Source organism: Bufo gargarizans, chromosome 1 (assembly GCF_014858855.1).
Source record: "Bufo gargarizans isolate SCDJY-AF-19 chromosome 1, ASM1485885v1, whole genome shotgun sequence".
In the NCBI taxonomy this organism is placed as follows: Eukaryota; Metazoa; Chordata; class Amphibia; order Anura; family Bufonidae; genus Bufo; species Bufo gargarizans.
Window position 1 is genome coordinate 228,038,374 of NC_058080.1, and position 16,326 is coordinate 228,054,699.

Genomic DNA, 16,326 nt, shown 5'->3' on the forward strand with positions numbered 1-16,326 from the left:
CTGCGCTTTGGTTTCATGTTTGGAGGTCCAGCAGAGGATTTCAAAACATGACTAAAAGGGTTAAGTGTTGATTACACATCAGGATGCTCCGTTCCATTAGGATGTGGTTGTGTGAAATCGAAACGGAACAAGCTGGGTCAGTCACCATTTACCTACATTGTTTTTAGTGACGGATCCGGGTTGTTCCATTTCAATTTGCGGACACAAAACCTCAGCTTGCAGCGGTTTTGTGGCCGGTCACAAAATGGGAGGCTGCCGGAACGGAAGACACCCTGAAGGGATCTCCTATTCAGAATGCATGGGGACACAATGGAAACGTTTTGGAATCCTCTGCCGGATCTCACAGCCGGATGCCAAACGCATATGTGAAAGTAGCCAGCTGCTCGATCCTTTTCTTCCAACATCTATCGCCAGGTCTGGAGGCCACCATACAGTCTAGTGCGAGCAGCCGCCCCTCTAAGATCAGCTTCTTGGGGTATATTCACACCGCGCATATTGCGTATGGATTTTCGACGTGGAAAATCACCAGTGTAATATAGTACCCGCCAAGTAGAGGAGATTTTCAATATTTCATCCACACGGTATGGAAGTTGACCTTCTGTGCGGAAACTTACCATGCACAAATTGAAATCCACATCATGTCAATAGTTTGTGCGGATTTTCAGCACAATGCAGAGGGCGAGATCAATGCAAATCCGGGTCCAAATCTGCAACTAAAATCAGTAACAAATGCAGATTTTGTGCAGAAACAAAGAAAAACGCACAAAAATCTACATGGAAAATCCACCTAAACTACACAAGGGATCAGCAACCTTTGCATTCCATCAGTGGTGAAACTACGACTCCCAGCATGCAAAAGTGGTTGGTTTTTCTCAGAAATCCCATAGAAATGAATGGCGCATGCTGGGAGTTGTAGTTTCACCACAACTGGTGTGCCGGAGGTTGCTGACCCCTGAACTATACCCTTAAGCTACCTGAGCATGAGTGGGGGCCTGTATTCTGCACAAATGGCCGTGCAAATCACTGTTTCTGCATCAAAAACTGCAGGCTACTTGCTGTTTTTGGTACAGATTTGATACATTTTGCCTCAGAATCTCAACCTTCCGTTGAAGAGTGAAATCCGCACCAAAAATTGCAAACATTTTGACATTCTGTCGATTTCTAAATCCACTCGGCAGGTAAATTCCCGCACAGTAGGAAAAAGCAAAGTGTACATGGGATTTGTCGGATCTCGTACACTTCGCCAATACCGTATTACGCTCGTAATCCACAACGTGTGCAGGCAGTCTTTGGATATGTTCACACAGAAAATGCGTCACATATTGTACTTCATGTCAGTGGTAAATTTGAGTAAAAATATGTCATTTTTATTTATAAAAAAAATAAAAATTTGGAAAAATTAGCAATTTTCAAAATTTCTATTTTTCTGCTTTTAAAACAGATAGTGATACCTCCTAAATAGTTATTACTTTACATCCCCCATATGTCTACTTCATGTTTGGATCATTTTGTAAATTCAGTTTTCTTTTTTTTTGGGGACGCTAGAAGGCTTAGAAACCTTAAAATTTCCAAAACCCACTTTTTAAGAACCAGTTTAGGACTGAAGTCACTTTGTGAGGCTTACATGATAGAAACCACCCAAAAATGACCCCATTTTAGAAACTACACCCCTCAAGGTGTTCAAACTTGATTTTACAAACTTTGTTAACCCTTTAGGTGTTTCACAAGAATTAAAGGAAATTGTCTTTAAAAAAAAGAAATTCAGAATTTCACTTTTTGGGCAGATTTTCCATTTTAATCCCTTTTTTCCAGCAACAAAGCAAGGGTTAACAGCCAAACAAAACTCAATATTTATGGCCATGATTCTGTAGTTTACAGAAACACCCCATATGTGGTCGTAAACTGGTGTATGGGCACATGGCAGGGCGCAGAAGGAAAGGAGCGCCATGTGGTTTTTGGAGGGCAGATTTCACTGGGATAACTTTAAGTTGCCATGTCACATTTGAAGACCCCCTGAGGCACCCCTAGAGTAGAAACTAAAAAAAAAAAAGTGACCCCATTTTGGAAACTACGGGATAAGGTGGCAGTTTTGTTGGTACTATTTTAGGGTACAGATGATTTTTGGTTGCTTTATATTACACTTTTGGCAGTTTTTATTTACAATGTTCATAAGACAGGTTAGATCATGTGCTATCTTTTATACAACTGGTTGTTACGGACGTGGCAATACCTAATATGTCCATTTTTTATATGTTTACATTTAACATAATAAAAGCATTTTTGAAACAAAATAATTATGTTTTATTGTCTCCATGGTCTGAGAGTCATGTTTTATTTTTTTTTTTTTGGCCGATTGTCTTCTTAGGTGGGGTCTTTTTTGCAGGATGAGGTAACGGTTAGATTGGTACTAGTTCGGGGGGCATATGCCTTTTTGATCGCTTGGTGTTGCACTTTTAGTGATGTATGGTGACAATGTTTTTTTTAGCAGTTTATTTTTTTGACGGTGTTCACCTGAGGGGTTAGGTCATGTGATATATTTTTATAGAGCCAGTCAATACGGACGCGGCGATACCTAATATGTCTACTTTTCTTTTTTTCACTATTTTTAAAAAAAAAATTTAAAATTTTATTTGGGGAAAAGGATGTTGTTTTTTTTACTTGAAACTTTTTTTTGTAAAACTTTTTTTTAACTCAATTTTTCACTTTATTTTTTGTTCCACTCTAGGACTTCAACTTTTGGGGGTCTGATCCTTTACAATACTTCTTTATTGTAATGCATTGGCTGTAAGTGTACAGTATTACCAGTGTAATACACATCCGTATAATGGGAACGGGTGCGGACCTATTCATTCTCTATGGGGGCGGAATGGATGCAGAGAGCACACTATGTGCTCTCCGCAACACACCCCTGTTCTTCCGCGGCTCCAGAAAAAAAAAAAAAAAAATAGAACCTGTCCTATTTTTGTCCGAGGACAAAAATAGGCAGTTCGATGGGGGCATCGACCAGGTGTATTGCGGATCCTGAAATGCACTATGGACGTCTGAATGGACCCTTACCGCTTCCTGTCTGAGATCCAGGGGGCTGGATCTCACAGGCCGTCACGGAAGGGAGCCACGATGCCTAAGGAAGGCACCGGGCTGCCTTCCCTGCCATCAGGTCCCAGTCACAGAAGCACGGGGACCAGATGGCCACCCTGGACCCGGTAGGATTCTGCTCGTGCCGCAGTCAGCGCTGACCATGGCAGTGCGAAGGTTAATGTGCCGGCAACTGTGTTTTTACCGATGTTGGCGCATACAGCAGAGGTCCGGCTATCAGTGACTGCATCCGCCCGATCAGCCTACCGTACATATACGGCGCTGGGATTTCTGTCCCGGCACTGGTATCCTACGGGTTACAAAACCAGTGTGGAAAAAAAATAATTGACCCATTCATTTTTGGTGCAGATCGTATTGAATCCACATCCAAACTTGAGTAGCATAAAAAAAACACATATCATAAACCGCATGGAATTTTGAAGCTGATGACATACGGTTTACTTCTCATCACAGAAAGATCTCCGTGTGAACATACCCTACAGCTTTCAGGGCATGTTGGGAGTTGTAGTTTTGCAACAGCAGGTGAGCCGCAGGTTTGGCATTTCTGCTTTAGGATACGTTCATACGGAGATCCAGGTGTCAGCAGCTCGCACAATGCTCCATTCTCTTCTATAGGATTCAGAACAGCCACGTTGCAGCCGGAGTGTTGAGGGTTGCGGATCTCAGCCCTAAGGGCTCATGCACACGAACGTATTTTGTTTGTGTGTCCCTTCCGGTTTTTTTTGCGGCCTGTATGCAGAACCATTCACTTTAGCGCAAAAAGAAAATGGACATTACTCCATATGCATTCCGTTTCCGTATGTCAGCTTCTCAAAAAAAATTAAATAAGAACATGTCCTATTGTCCGCATTACGGACAAGGATAGTGCGGCTCTATTAGGGGGCCAGCTGTTCCGTTCCGCAAAATACAGAATGCACAAAGACGTCATCCATATTTTTTGTGGACCGCAAAATACATTCATTCAGATCAGCAGAAGGTCCAGGGGTCAGGCTCCTGCTGATTAACATACTGTAAAAGTGGAAAATTCCTCCAACCTGTCAGCACACAAAGACAGGCAAACCCAGACGCCAATCATCCCATTTACCAATAATCCGCCTAAGGGTAAAGCTACACTGCGACATTTATTGCACATTTCATGTATTTCAATGATGCCGCAACGCAACAGCAGCATGTGACACGCCATTGAAATCCGTTACATGAAATGTCGCCGTGTCGCTCTAGCCTCTGCAGATAATAAAGGGGATCCAAACCCTATGTCACAGACAGCTGCTCCTCGGTCTAGAACAGGGGTCCACAACCCTCAGCATTCCAGCTGCTGTGAAACTACCATTCCCAGCATGCCTTATCCATTTCTATGAGAGGAAGCGTGCATGCTGGGAGTTGTAGTTCGTGCTGCAGAATGTACCTTTCCTCTTGGTGATAATGGTGACCAGGGGCACGCTGGGCCGGTCAGAGAACACCTCGCTGTGGTTCACCATGGCATCTTTCACGGTGTCAAAGTCATTGAGGACAACGATGAGGCGGTTGCCAATGTAAATGCCGTAGATGTTGCCGTAGACCTTGGACAAGTTGGTGAGGACGACGTGTGGGTACAGCAGGACGCCCCTCCGGATGGCACCAGCCGGGGCCTTGATCAGTTTCCTGCCGTCTGCGCCGATCTGCAGCAGCTGGAAGAGCCACCCGGGCAGCAGCATGAAGCCGAAGTTCCCCACGAAGGGGAGCGGAGTAGGACCCGGCGGGTAGTTCCTCGTGATGATGTGGTAATAGGCCCATAGAGAGCTGAGGAGCCAGTACAAGCCCAGGAAGAGGACGCTGTAGCAGAGCAGCGCCGGCAGCCAGGCCTGCACGTACCCCGTCCACACGGCGCTCCCCATCCTGCTGCCCGCGGCGCCTCACCCTCCGCGCCCTTATATATACTGCCCCGAATGTCGCCAAACAACACGAGTGCACGGGCCAGCGCGAGGGGCGGCCGCTGATTGGCTGGAGGCCTTCTCCACGCCCCTCTGGTCACAGACACGGTGCAGATGGTGAAGGGGCGGTCCCGGACAGTGTGCACGCGGGCACTGGCCTTCTCCTCATGTTTACCAGGCTGAAGCTGCTCCCTTGTTCTTCATCATTCGTATTATTATTGTTTCATAAATTTGGAGGACACCTTATCCCAAGGAACTTAAAAAGTTGCGGTTAGCGGTCCTCAAAGTAAATCCGTTAAAAATGGCATTAAATACAAATGACTGGCACGAAATGGGCATGGACGTGACTGTGAGCACAAAAATGGTGACTTCAAGAATTAAATAAATTCATGTCATAGATGTCGCACCGCCAACATACAGAGGGGCATGCCTGGCATCGGATACAGTGGGGTTCAGCCTGGGCTTAACAGGTTGTGGGTATAAAAACGGGCATCAAAGTGGGCAAACGGACACTCTTCAGTGATTTGAATAAGTGATATTTTTAAGGGGTTAAATGAATTCAGGCCACTTATTTTGTGTCCACTTTTATGATTTGTATTGTAATGATTTCGTTTCGGGTATGCTCACTGCAACCTTTTCTATTAGGCCTCTTTCACGCGACGGATTAGGTCCGGATGCGTTCAGGGAAACTCACGCAATTTTTGCAAGCAAGTTCAGTCAGTTTTGTCTGCGATTGCGTTCAGTTTTTCACGCCCATCGGGATGGCGCTGTAGGGAGCTCACGGAGGTGTGTAGGGCACAAGACACCCCCACCCCCCCGGACTTCTGGTTTTAGTGGTAAGGCGATATAACAACTAATGCGCTGGTCAACAGTGGAGTGACTGTGGCGCAATATGGGCTTTAAGTGGTACGGACTAAAATCAATATACTGGTAGAACGTATTATATTGTATTCCAAGACAAAGGAGTTTGTACGCAGGCTCGGACTGGCCCACAGGGGTACAGGGGAAACCCCTGGTGGGCCCCTGAGCAAGGTGGACCCCTAGTCTCCCACCCCCTGCACAAGTGGCATATAACACATTAAACTTACTGCACTACATACATATATTCAATGTACAGCACCTCAACCAGCCTATAGTCATATAACAAACGTGTTAGATTATTTATTATATTTGAATGTATCTGTAGGGTGGGCCCCCAAAATAAATTTTACTGGTGGGCCTTAGGTACCCCAGTCCGACCGGATGTCAGACCACCATTGATCAGATATTGATGACCTATCCAGAGGATAGGACATCAGTATAAAACTCCTAGAAAACCACTTTAATGTGTGGCGGCTGACTCAAGGAGGAAGATGTTGAGCCAGACTGGAATGATCAGATATACAACTACATTAGGCATATTAATCCTAACATCTCCTTTTAGAGATGGATTGCACAAGGTATTACATCATTAGTTGATATACAGTATGTACTAATTTAGTTATACACCTTTAAAAGGGTATTGCGTTAGGAAAAAGTTATTAGATCAGGTTGGTAGGGTTACTACCGGTGGGACCCCCACCAATCACAAGAACAGGGCCCTGTACCCCCGGCAAGCCCCCCGCTGCTCCCCTGAAATGACCGGCGTAACCGGTCGCACAAGCGCACGGCCGCTCCATTCATTTCTGTGGGTGTTCCGGAGATAGCCAAGCACTGTACTCGCCTATCTCCGGAACTTCCATAGAAATGGATAGAGAAGGATAACTTTCACCTACCGAAATACCCCTTCGAGAAGGTTTAGCCAAAGGCCTCTGATTTGTTAACATATCTTCAGATAAAGGGCTTGTTCACACAAACGTACCATGTTTTGCGGTCCTCAAATTGCGGATGGTCCTTTATAGAAATGCCTATTCTTTTCAGCATAACGGACAAGAATTGGACATGATATATAATTTTTGCAGGTCTACGGAACGGAGCCATGGATGTGGACAGCACACGGAGTGTCTTGGCGCTAACATCGACCTGTAAGGCTGAGTTCACACTTAAGTTATTTGATCAGTTTTGGCTCTGTGACTGCCCAAATAAGTGAAGTGTGCAGTGATTCTAAGAGCTGACGCCTGTCATCTCCATGTCATACAGACTCACAGTATTATTTCACTACCACAGCAGACTCCATATGTGTGTTACTACAAGGCACAGTGTTCTACACCACTATAAAGGCTCTCTGCAGCCAGGAAATAGCAGTTTTTTAACGTAATTCGCAAAAATGTTTAAACAAATTTGGCGAAACGGCGAATCAAATTTTTGAAAAATTCACTCATCTCTAGTTGCGAGGGGAGAAAGGTCAGCCTATCAAATGGGAGACTATTTTGTTGCTTTCCAGTCTTCCGGACTCACAAAGGAGTGTCTTCGACTCCTATACACTGGGCATTCCATGACTGGTTTCATGATCCTCCCATCAATTGGTCCAGCAATTTCATTAACTCCTCTTATTAAAAATGTGATATAGCAATATATATGTTAAATTAAAAATATCAATGTTTAATACCCTGAAGCACAAAAACACTTTTATATTGATTCATCCAAACAAAACTAAATAAAAATTTTCTTTGGGCAAAAACACTTGTCTCACTTCAGCAAATGGCATTTATCATGTAGAGAAATATAATACAAGGCAATTACTAATGTATTGTTATTGTCCATATTGCCTCCTTTGCTGTCTTGATTCACTTTTCATTCACATTATACACTGCTCATTTCCATGGTTACGACCACCCTGTAATCCAGCAGCGGTGGTCGTGCTTACACAATATAGGAAAAGGCACTGGCCTATGTGCACTCCCACAGTCCTGGCCACCAGGTGGTGAGGTGACAGGTTCTCTTTAAGTTCTGTTGAAATTAAGGGGCACATTTATTAGGACCGGCATTTTAGACGCTGGTCATAATAAAAGCCTGTAGCTAGCGGGGTATCCGCCGAAGTTATGAAGAGGCACATGCCTCTGCATAACTTCAGCGCATCCACTTTCTACTCCTAAAACAGCAACTAAGCATTGACCCGCCATCTGCGCCTGAAATAAGCCTAAATTAGGAGTATTTCAGTATAGTAAATGACCCCCTAAATCTGTGCAGCAGCTCTAGCCATTCTGACAGCTCCCTGACCGAATGTAGCTGCTTGCAGAATTGTTATATGTAATGTACATTCCAGGGGCAGAGCAAGTAAGAAAGTTGGAAAGAGCAGGACATTTTTGTTTCTGCAGCATCACTGCTGTAGAGCTGCGAGCAGTATCGGCCAACATAATCCGATGTGCCCAAAGATGCCTAGACCGGAACAGGGACCACTTTCAGCATCTTTGGTGACTTGTGGGTAATTAATAAAATAACAATCCACTTGCTCATTCATCTTGTCATACTATCGTTGGAGGTGGGCTACTTTTTCGTGGGCCACCCTGTATATAAGATAGGGGTAAACGTGGAGCCCAACAGTCATTATTTGCTGCACCTTATGTCTGACTGAAAATGCATTTCTGGTATTTTACAGTAGAAACCCATACTCTTCAAAAAGTCTCCCAAGGTGTCCAGACCTAATTTATTGTGTGCACTTATATAGCGCTGCTATATACCGCAGCTCTTTACAGACATTAGCATCCAACTGTCCTTAATGGGGCTCACAATCTAAGTTCCCTATCAGTATGTCTTTGGAGTGTAGGAGGAAACTGGAGTACCTGGAGGAAACCCACACAAGCACAGGGAGAACATACAAACTCCATGCAGATGTTGTTATTGGTCAGATTCGAACCTAGGACCCCAGCACTGCAAGGCACCAGTGCCAACCAGTGAGCCACCGTGCTGCCCACTCATGGCGTAGCCTTAATAAAAATAAATGATGCCATCTATCTCTATGAACGTATCTAAGCTTCTAGAGCAGTGATGGCGAACCTATGGCACGGGTGCCAGAGGTGGCACTCAGAGCCCTCTCTGTGGGCACCCGCACCCTGGAGAAAGTCTATGGTGCACCAATATGCCTTAGACTTTTCCTGCCATTCATCAGCGCAGGGCGCACTATGAACAGCGCAGGCAGCGCACTGAATGTAGGCAGGTTATTATAGCTAAATGATAAAGTACATGGAAGATATACTATATTGGTGTTCAGATAAATTGCCGTGTTGACACTTTGCGATAAATACGTGGGTTTTGGGTTGCAGTTTGGGCACTCGGCCTCTAAAAGGTTCGACATCACTGTTCTAGAGGGACAACTGATAATTTCCTTAACATATGGAAGCTCAAAAACTCTCAGAAGAATCTTGTCACCCACACTTTTAAAAAACATGAGGTTCTTAGCACACAATCTGATGACATTGTGTGAGCCCATCTGCCACGTCAAGGCGACCTCATTCAGATAGGTCCCTATACTAAGACTCTATTTTTTTAAAATAACATGATTTACACTGATTTGCACTATTAATTTGAAAAGCCAAACTGATAAGCAGTATATTGGTGTTTCTCTATAACAACTGACTACTGTATATAAAATAATGAGAGCACACTGCAAGTGATAACACCAGTTACCCTCAATATATCCTGTTATATGTATAACGTGTTAGTGTAGGGACCCACCTAAACAAGGAGGGATTAAGCACTGCAACAAGGGCTAACAAAACAGATGTGAATTTAATATATGAAATTGAATTTAACCCATGTAATGTTATAACAATATTGAGTGCAACTGGTACACCATGCAATGTTTGTATAGTCAGTCACGGCAGCTTTTTTGTTTTTAGTGCATTATGTGGCGGAGGCCAAGCTTTGATTATTCTAAAATGTAAAACTTTTCTCCTATTACTGTGTAACATTTTATGGATATTATGCAGGAAGTGATATCATACACTATATACACTACACTTAACCTATATACAGACACTATATAAATGACACTGATCCTATATACACACTGCATACATTTACATACACTACATAGACTACACTTACCCTGTGTATGCACAGTATATCTATACTAGATTACACTTACCTGATATACATACTATATAGATTACACTTACCGTAAATATACACTAGACTATTCTTACTCTATATATACATAACATAGAGTACATGTACCTTAAATATACACTATATACATTATACTTGCCTTATACATACACTATATACTGTACACATATCTTATACACACAATATTGACAACACTTACCTTATACTTACCACTATATACACGATATATACACTATATACTCTACACATACTCAATAAACAGACTTAGTATAAACATTACACTTATATACACACTACAGAGACTACACTATACATATACTATATACACTACATTCATCTTATATGCTGACACTATATATATTACTTACCCTATATACACACTATATACACTTACACTTACCTTTTTTACAGACATTAAATAGATTACACTTATCCTAAAAGCACAGTATATAGATTACACCTGTCCTATGTATACACTATGTAGACTACACTTACCTTACACATAAACTGTACACACTACATTTACCCTATACACACACTATATACACTATACATACACTAAATATACTACACTTACCCTATATAGTAGGCACTTTATAGATTAATTACCCTGTATACACACACACTATATACACTACACATACCGTATGTAACTCTATAATGACTACACATGTCATATACATACACTATATACACTAAACTTACCCCATATACAGAAACTATATAAATTACACTTATCCTATACATACAATATATACATTACACTGACCCTACATAATAAATATATATATATATATATACACACACACTAAACATACCCTATATGCAGATAATATATAAATTAAACAATACTTACCCTGTGCAAACACTATATACACTATACATTTACTATATACTCTACACATACCTAATATACAGACTAGTTATAAAGATTACACTTATCATATATGCAAAACATAAATACTACATTTATGCTACAGTATATACATACTACACAGACTACACTATGCAGATATACTATATACAATACACTTAACCTATACATAAACTATATACACTACATTTATCCTATATGCAGACACTAGATAAATTGCTTACCCCTATATACACACTATATATACTACACTTACCTTATATACAGACATTACATAGATTACACTTATCCTATAAGCACACTATATAGATTATATCTATGTACACACTATGTAGACTACACTTACCCTACACATACACTATATACACTACACTTACCCTATATAACACTATATACACTATGCATACACTAAATATACTACACTTACCATATATACAGATACTATGTAGATTAATTATCATATTTACACATTATATGCACTACACTTACCGTATGCTCACATTATAGTAACTACACATATCATATACATACACTATATACACTACACTTACCGCATATACAGACACTATAAAAATTACACTTATCCTATACATACACATACACTATATAGACTTCACTTACCCTGTGTATGCACAGTATATATATATATATATATACATAAAACATTACACTTACCTGATATACATACTATATAGATTACACTTACCCTAAATATACACTAGACTATTATTACTCTATATATATTACATAGAGTACATGTACCCTAAATGTACACTATATACATTATACTTTCCTTATACATACACTATATACTGTACACATACCCTATACACACAATATTGACAGCACTTACCCTATACAAGCACTACCTACACTATATACTCTACACATACTCAATATACAGAGTAACTATAAAGATTACACTTATATACACACTACATAGACTACACTATACATATGCTATATACAGTACATTAATCCTATATGCTGACACTATATAGATTGCTTATCCTATATACACTACACTTACCTTTTTTACAGACTTTAAATAGATTACACTTATTCTATAAGCACACTATATAGATTACACCTATCCTATGTACACACTATGTCGAGTACACTTACCTTACACATAAACTGTATACACTACACTTACCCTATACACACACTATATACATTATACAAACACTATGTATACTACACTTACCCTGTATACAGGCACTTTATAGATGAATTATCCTATATACACACTATATACACTACACTTACCATATGTAACGCTATAATGACTACACATCATATACATACACTATATCCACTAAACTTACCCCATATACAGAAACTATATAAATTACACTTATCATATACATACAATATATACATTGCACTTACCCCACATATAATATATATATATACTACACATACCCTATATACAGATAATATATAAATCAAACAACACTTACCCTGTACAAACTATATACACTATACATGTACTATATACTCTACACACACCTAATAAATAGACTAGTTATAAAGATTACACTTATCATATATACAAAACATAAATACTACATTTATGCTTTATACACTATGCAGATATACTATATACAATACACTTACACTATACATAAACTATATACACTATGTTTATCCTATATGCAGACACTATATAAATTGTTTATCCTATATAAACACTAAATATACTACACTTACCTTATATACAGACATTACATAGATTACACTTACTTTATATACAGACATTAAATAGATTACGCTTATCCTATAAGCACACTATATAGATTATACATATCCTGTGTACACACTATGTAGAGTACACTTACCTTACACATTCACTATATACCCTACACTTACCCTGTGTACACACTATATTGAATAAATATTTCTATATACACACTATATAGGCTACACTGTATATACATACTATATACACTACACTTACCCCACATACAGATTAGCTATAGGAATTACACTTTTCCTACATACACAACATAAAGACTACACTGATCTTATATACACACTATATGGACAAAACATATCTTATAAACAAACTAAATAAACTACACTTACCCTATATATACGCTGCACTTACCATATAAATAAGCTATATACACTACACTTACTCTAGATACAGACACTATATAGATTACACATATCCTTTATACACACACTAAATAGGCTACACTTACCCTATACCAGTGATGGCGAACCTTTTAGAGACCGATTGCCTAAACTGCAACCCAAAACCCACTTACTTATTGCAAAGTGCCAACACGGCAATTTAACCTGAATATACAGTCCACTATAGTATATCTTCCATCTACTTTATCATGTAGCTATAATAACCTGCCAACATTCAGTGCGCTGCCTGTGCCGTTCATAGTGCGCCCTGCATAGTGCGCCCTGGCAGGATAAGTCTAAGGCATATTGGTACACCATAGACTTTTTCCAGGGTGTAGGTGCCCACAGAGAGGGCTCTGAATGCCACCTCTGGCACCTGTGTCATATGTTCGCCACCACTGCCCTATACATACACTACACTTATCTTATACATACCATCTATATACAACACTTACCCTATACAACCACTATATACACTACATATACACTATATAAACTACAAGTACCCTATACACACACTGTATACATTGCTTATCCTACGCACACACACTATATACTACACTTAACCTATATACATACTACATAGACTATAGTTACCCTATCCATACACTATATACTCTACCTTTACACTATATACAGACATTATATACACTACACTTATCCTATATACATACTGTGTAGATTACTTTTACCACAGGTATATACAAACTATATAGACTACACTTACCCTATATACATACTATATACACTAGAATTACCACATATTCACACTCTATAGATTATACTTAACCTATATATACACACTATATAAACAATACTTTTCTTATATGCAGATTGCATAGCCTACACTAACCCTATACATCCACTATATAGACTACATTTACCCTATGCATCCACTATATAGACTACACTTACCTTATATATAGACAATATAGATTACACTTACTGTATGTACACGCCGGAAAATATGGTGCGGTATCGGGACAGAGGGACAGATTGGATTCCCATGAAAGCACTACAGAGTGCTTCCGTGGGTTTTCTGTCCGTGCCTCTACACAGCAAAAAAGTAGTGCATGCGGACCGCAACAGAGGCAAGGCCGGCACACATGAGCCCTAAGTCACATGACAGTGACATTACTTACGGCAGCAGCTATTTTCCAATTTTGAGGACATGTTGAGGACATGTTGCAATAAAAACAGAGTAAACAGAGCCGTGGCAGGGACGTGGACTGTGACTCGGCACTTGTGCACATCGATCTGCTGCCACTTCTCAAACAGTGCAGATCCAGAAAGTGCGTGCTCCAATGATGCAAGACTTCACCTGGAAGTGAAGGCACCGAACCTGGCACCTTCACTTCAGGGAGGACTGATGTGTCTCGGTGCATGTGCAGTCGGAATCTGCTCAGGAAGCAGAAGATCAGGTCCACAAGAACTGAGTCGCAGCACAGGCACAAAAATCCTGGGCTAGGCAAGATGTCAGGCCCTGTCAATCAGAGAGGAGATGGACATTTCTAAAGCGGAGCTCCAAGGCTTCTGGCCACCCCCTTCTGCTCGAAAGAGCGAACTTGCATAATAATAAAAAAAACAGATATTTAAGGAATGCTGCTAAATACAAAGATACTAAGGTATTATTTTAATGGCATGATCAACCCTACCAGGCAGCATGCCTGGTTTAATAGGGTTGATCATGCTGACAGACACTCTTTAAGAATATACTATACACTGAGAATATATGTAATGCCTGTTGATGTTTTCTCCTGTGTTCCGTGAGAAGGTTCTCTGTGAAGACTGCGGAGACTGAAGATTGTGTCTGAATTATAAAGAAAACATGACATAAATATTGCAGCAGTTGTTGGACTCTTTAACACATACTGTCTATCAGGATGGACCCCGTGTCTCAATATTGTATCAAACAACGAGTGACCCCGATGTCCATTGTAACTTGTCACACCTCACCTTTCATTTGCTAAGTCAACTGGACAACTGCAACTTCTGACACTCACTAATTTCCAACATTCTGTCATTTTCTGTGATTTTGTTGATGTCGTCACATAAAAAATGTACATGTAGTCTCAGCCCAATGGAGATTCTTAAAGGGTTGCAAAAAGAAGTATAAAAAGTATTCCCAAATCGTGCAGCGAGACCCTAATTAGCATATTCATTTAGATATCTCTGCAACAGCAATTTGGGCAATAAAAGTATCAAGCATATTTATATTTTTTATTCACATAGCCGTATCAGGACTTGTCTTTTGCAGTACAAGATGTACTTTCTAATGGCGCCATTTATAGTTGCATACAATGTGAATGGGAAGCGGAAACAAATTTCAAATGGGGTGGAATTATAAAAAAATAAACAATTCTGCAACATTTATATTAGTTTTTTTTAACACCGTTTCCTATGCATTAAAACTGACCTAATATTTTATTCTTGGTCATTATGATTACATTAGTCCCAGGTGCCTGCAGTTTAAAACAGAAGGTTCCTGGCGGATATCGCGCCCGCTCTGCTCATGCGGTTTCTGTTACAGAAGCGCACAGAAATCCGTACAGAAATGTGTGCTGACTTTCTGCTCCTTACCCTACACCTGTGTACCGGCACCCTAAGGCTTGGAGGGGAGTATGCAAATTAACTCATACCAGCCCAACCAACTATCTGAATAAAAAATTACCCTTTTTGGGAGGGTTTTTCCGATATTTATATGACTGTGCCTGTAGTAATAGAGCAAGATTTGCATTTAAGGGTTCAATCCAAAAAAGCTGGTTTCACAAGCTAAGGCCTCATGCACACGACTGTGCCGTTTTTTGTGGTCGGCAAACCGCGGATCCGCAAAAAAACGGAAGCCGCCCGTGTTGCCTTACGCAATTTGCGGAACGGAAAGGGCACCGGCAATATAAATGCATAACAACGGTCGTGTGCATGAGGCCTAAAGCCGCAATGCATATGAAGAACCTCACTTACAGGCAACTACATGAGATGAGTTTGAAGACGCCAAGAATTTTCACAATTTAGGGCTTCATTCACAACAGTCAGTGTTTGGTCAGTGATTTCCATCAGTGATTGTGAGCCAAAACCAGGAGTGGATCCTACACAGACATAAGGTAGAAGGGAAAGATCTGCACCTGTTCTGTGTTTTGGACCCGCACTTGGTTTTGGCTCAAAATCACTGATGAAAATCACTGACCAAACACTGATTGTGCGAATAAGGCCCTAATGCAATCATCTGCAGTGTCTGCCATTCTTTATACTTCACCTTTAGACAACTTCACCACAAGTGTTGTAGACCTATTTTCCCTAGACACGTTTTATTGTAGCTTACTA

At 40.5% G+C, this 16,326-nt stretch overlaps 1 protein-coding gene across 1 annotated transcript in view; it reads right to left on the reverse strand.

The window, feature by feature from the left end:
* LOC122943901 (cytochrome P450 2U1) overlaps positions 1-5,088 on the reverse strand; it is a 44,277-nt gene extending 39,189 nt beyond the window's left edge. The window contains exon 1 of the mRNA XM_044302014.1: positions 4,502-5,088. Coding sequence (XP_044157949.1) covers positions 4,502-4,970 — 469 coding nt within the window. The 5' untranslated portion in view covers positions 4,971-5,088. The remainder of the gene's footprint in view (positions 1-4,501) is intronic.
* Positions 5,089-16,326: the final 11,238 nt, after the last annotated feature.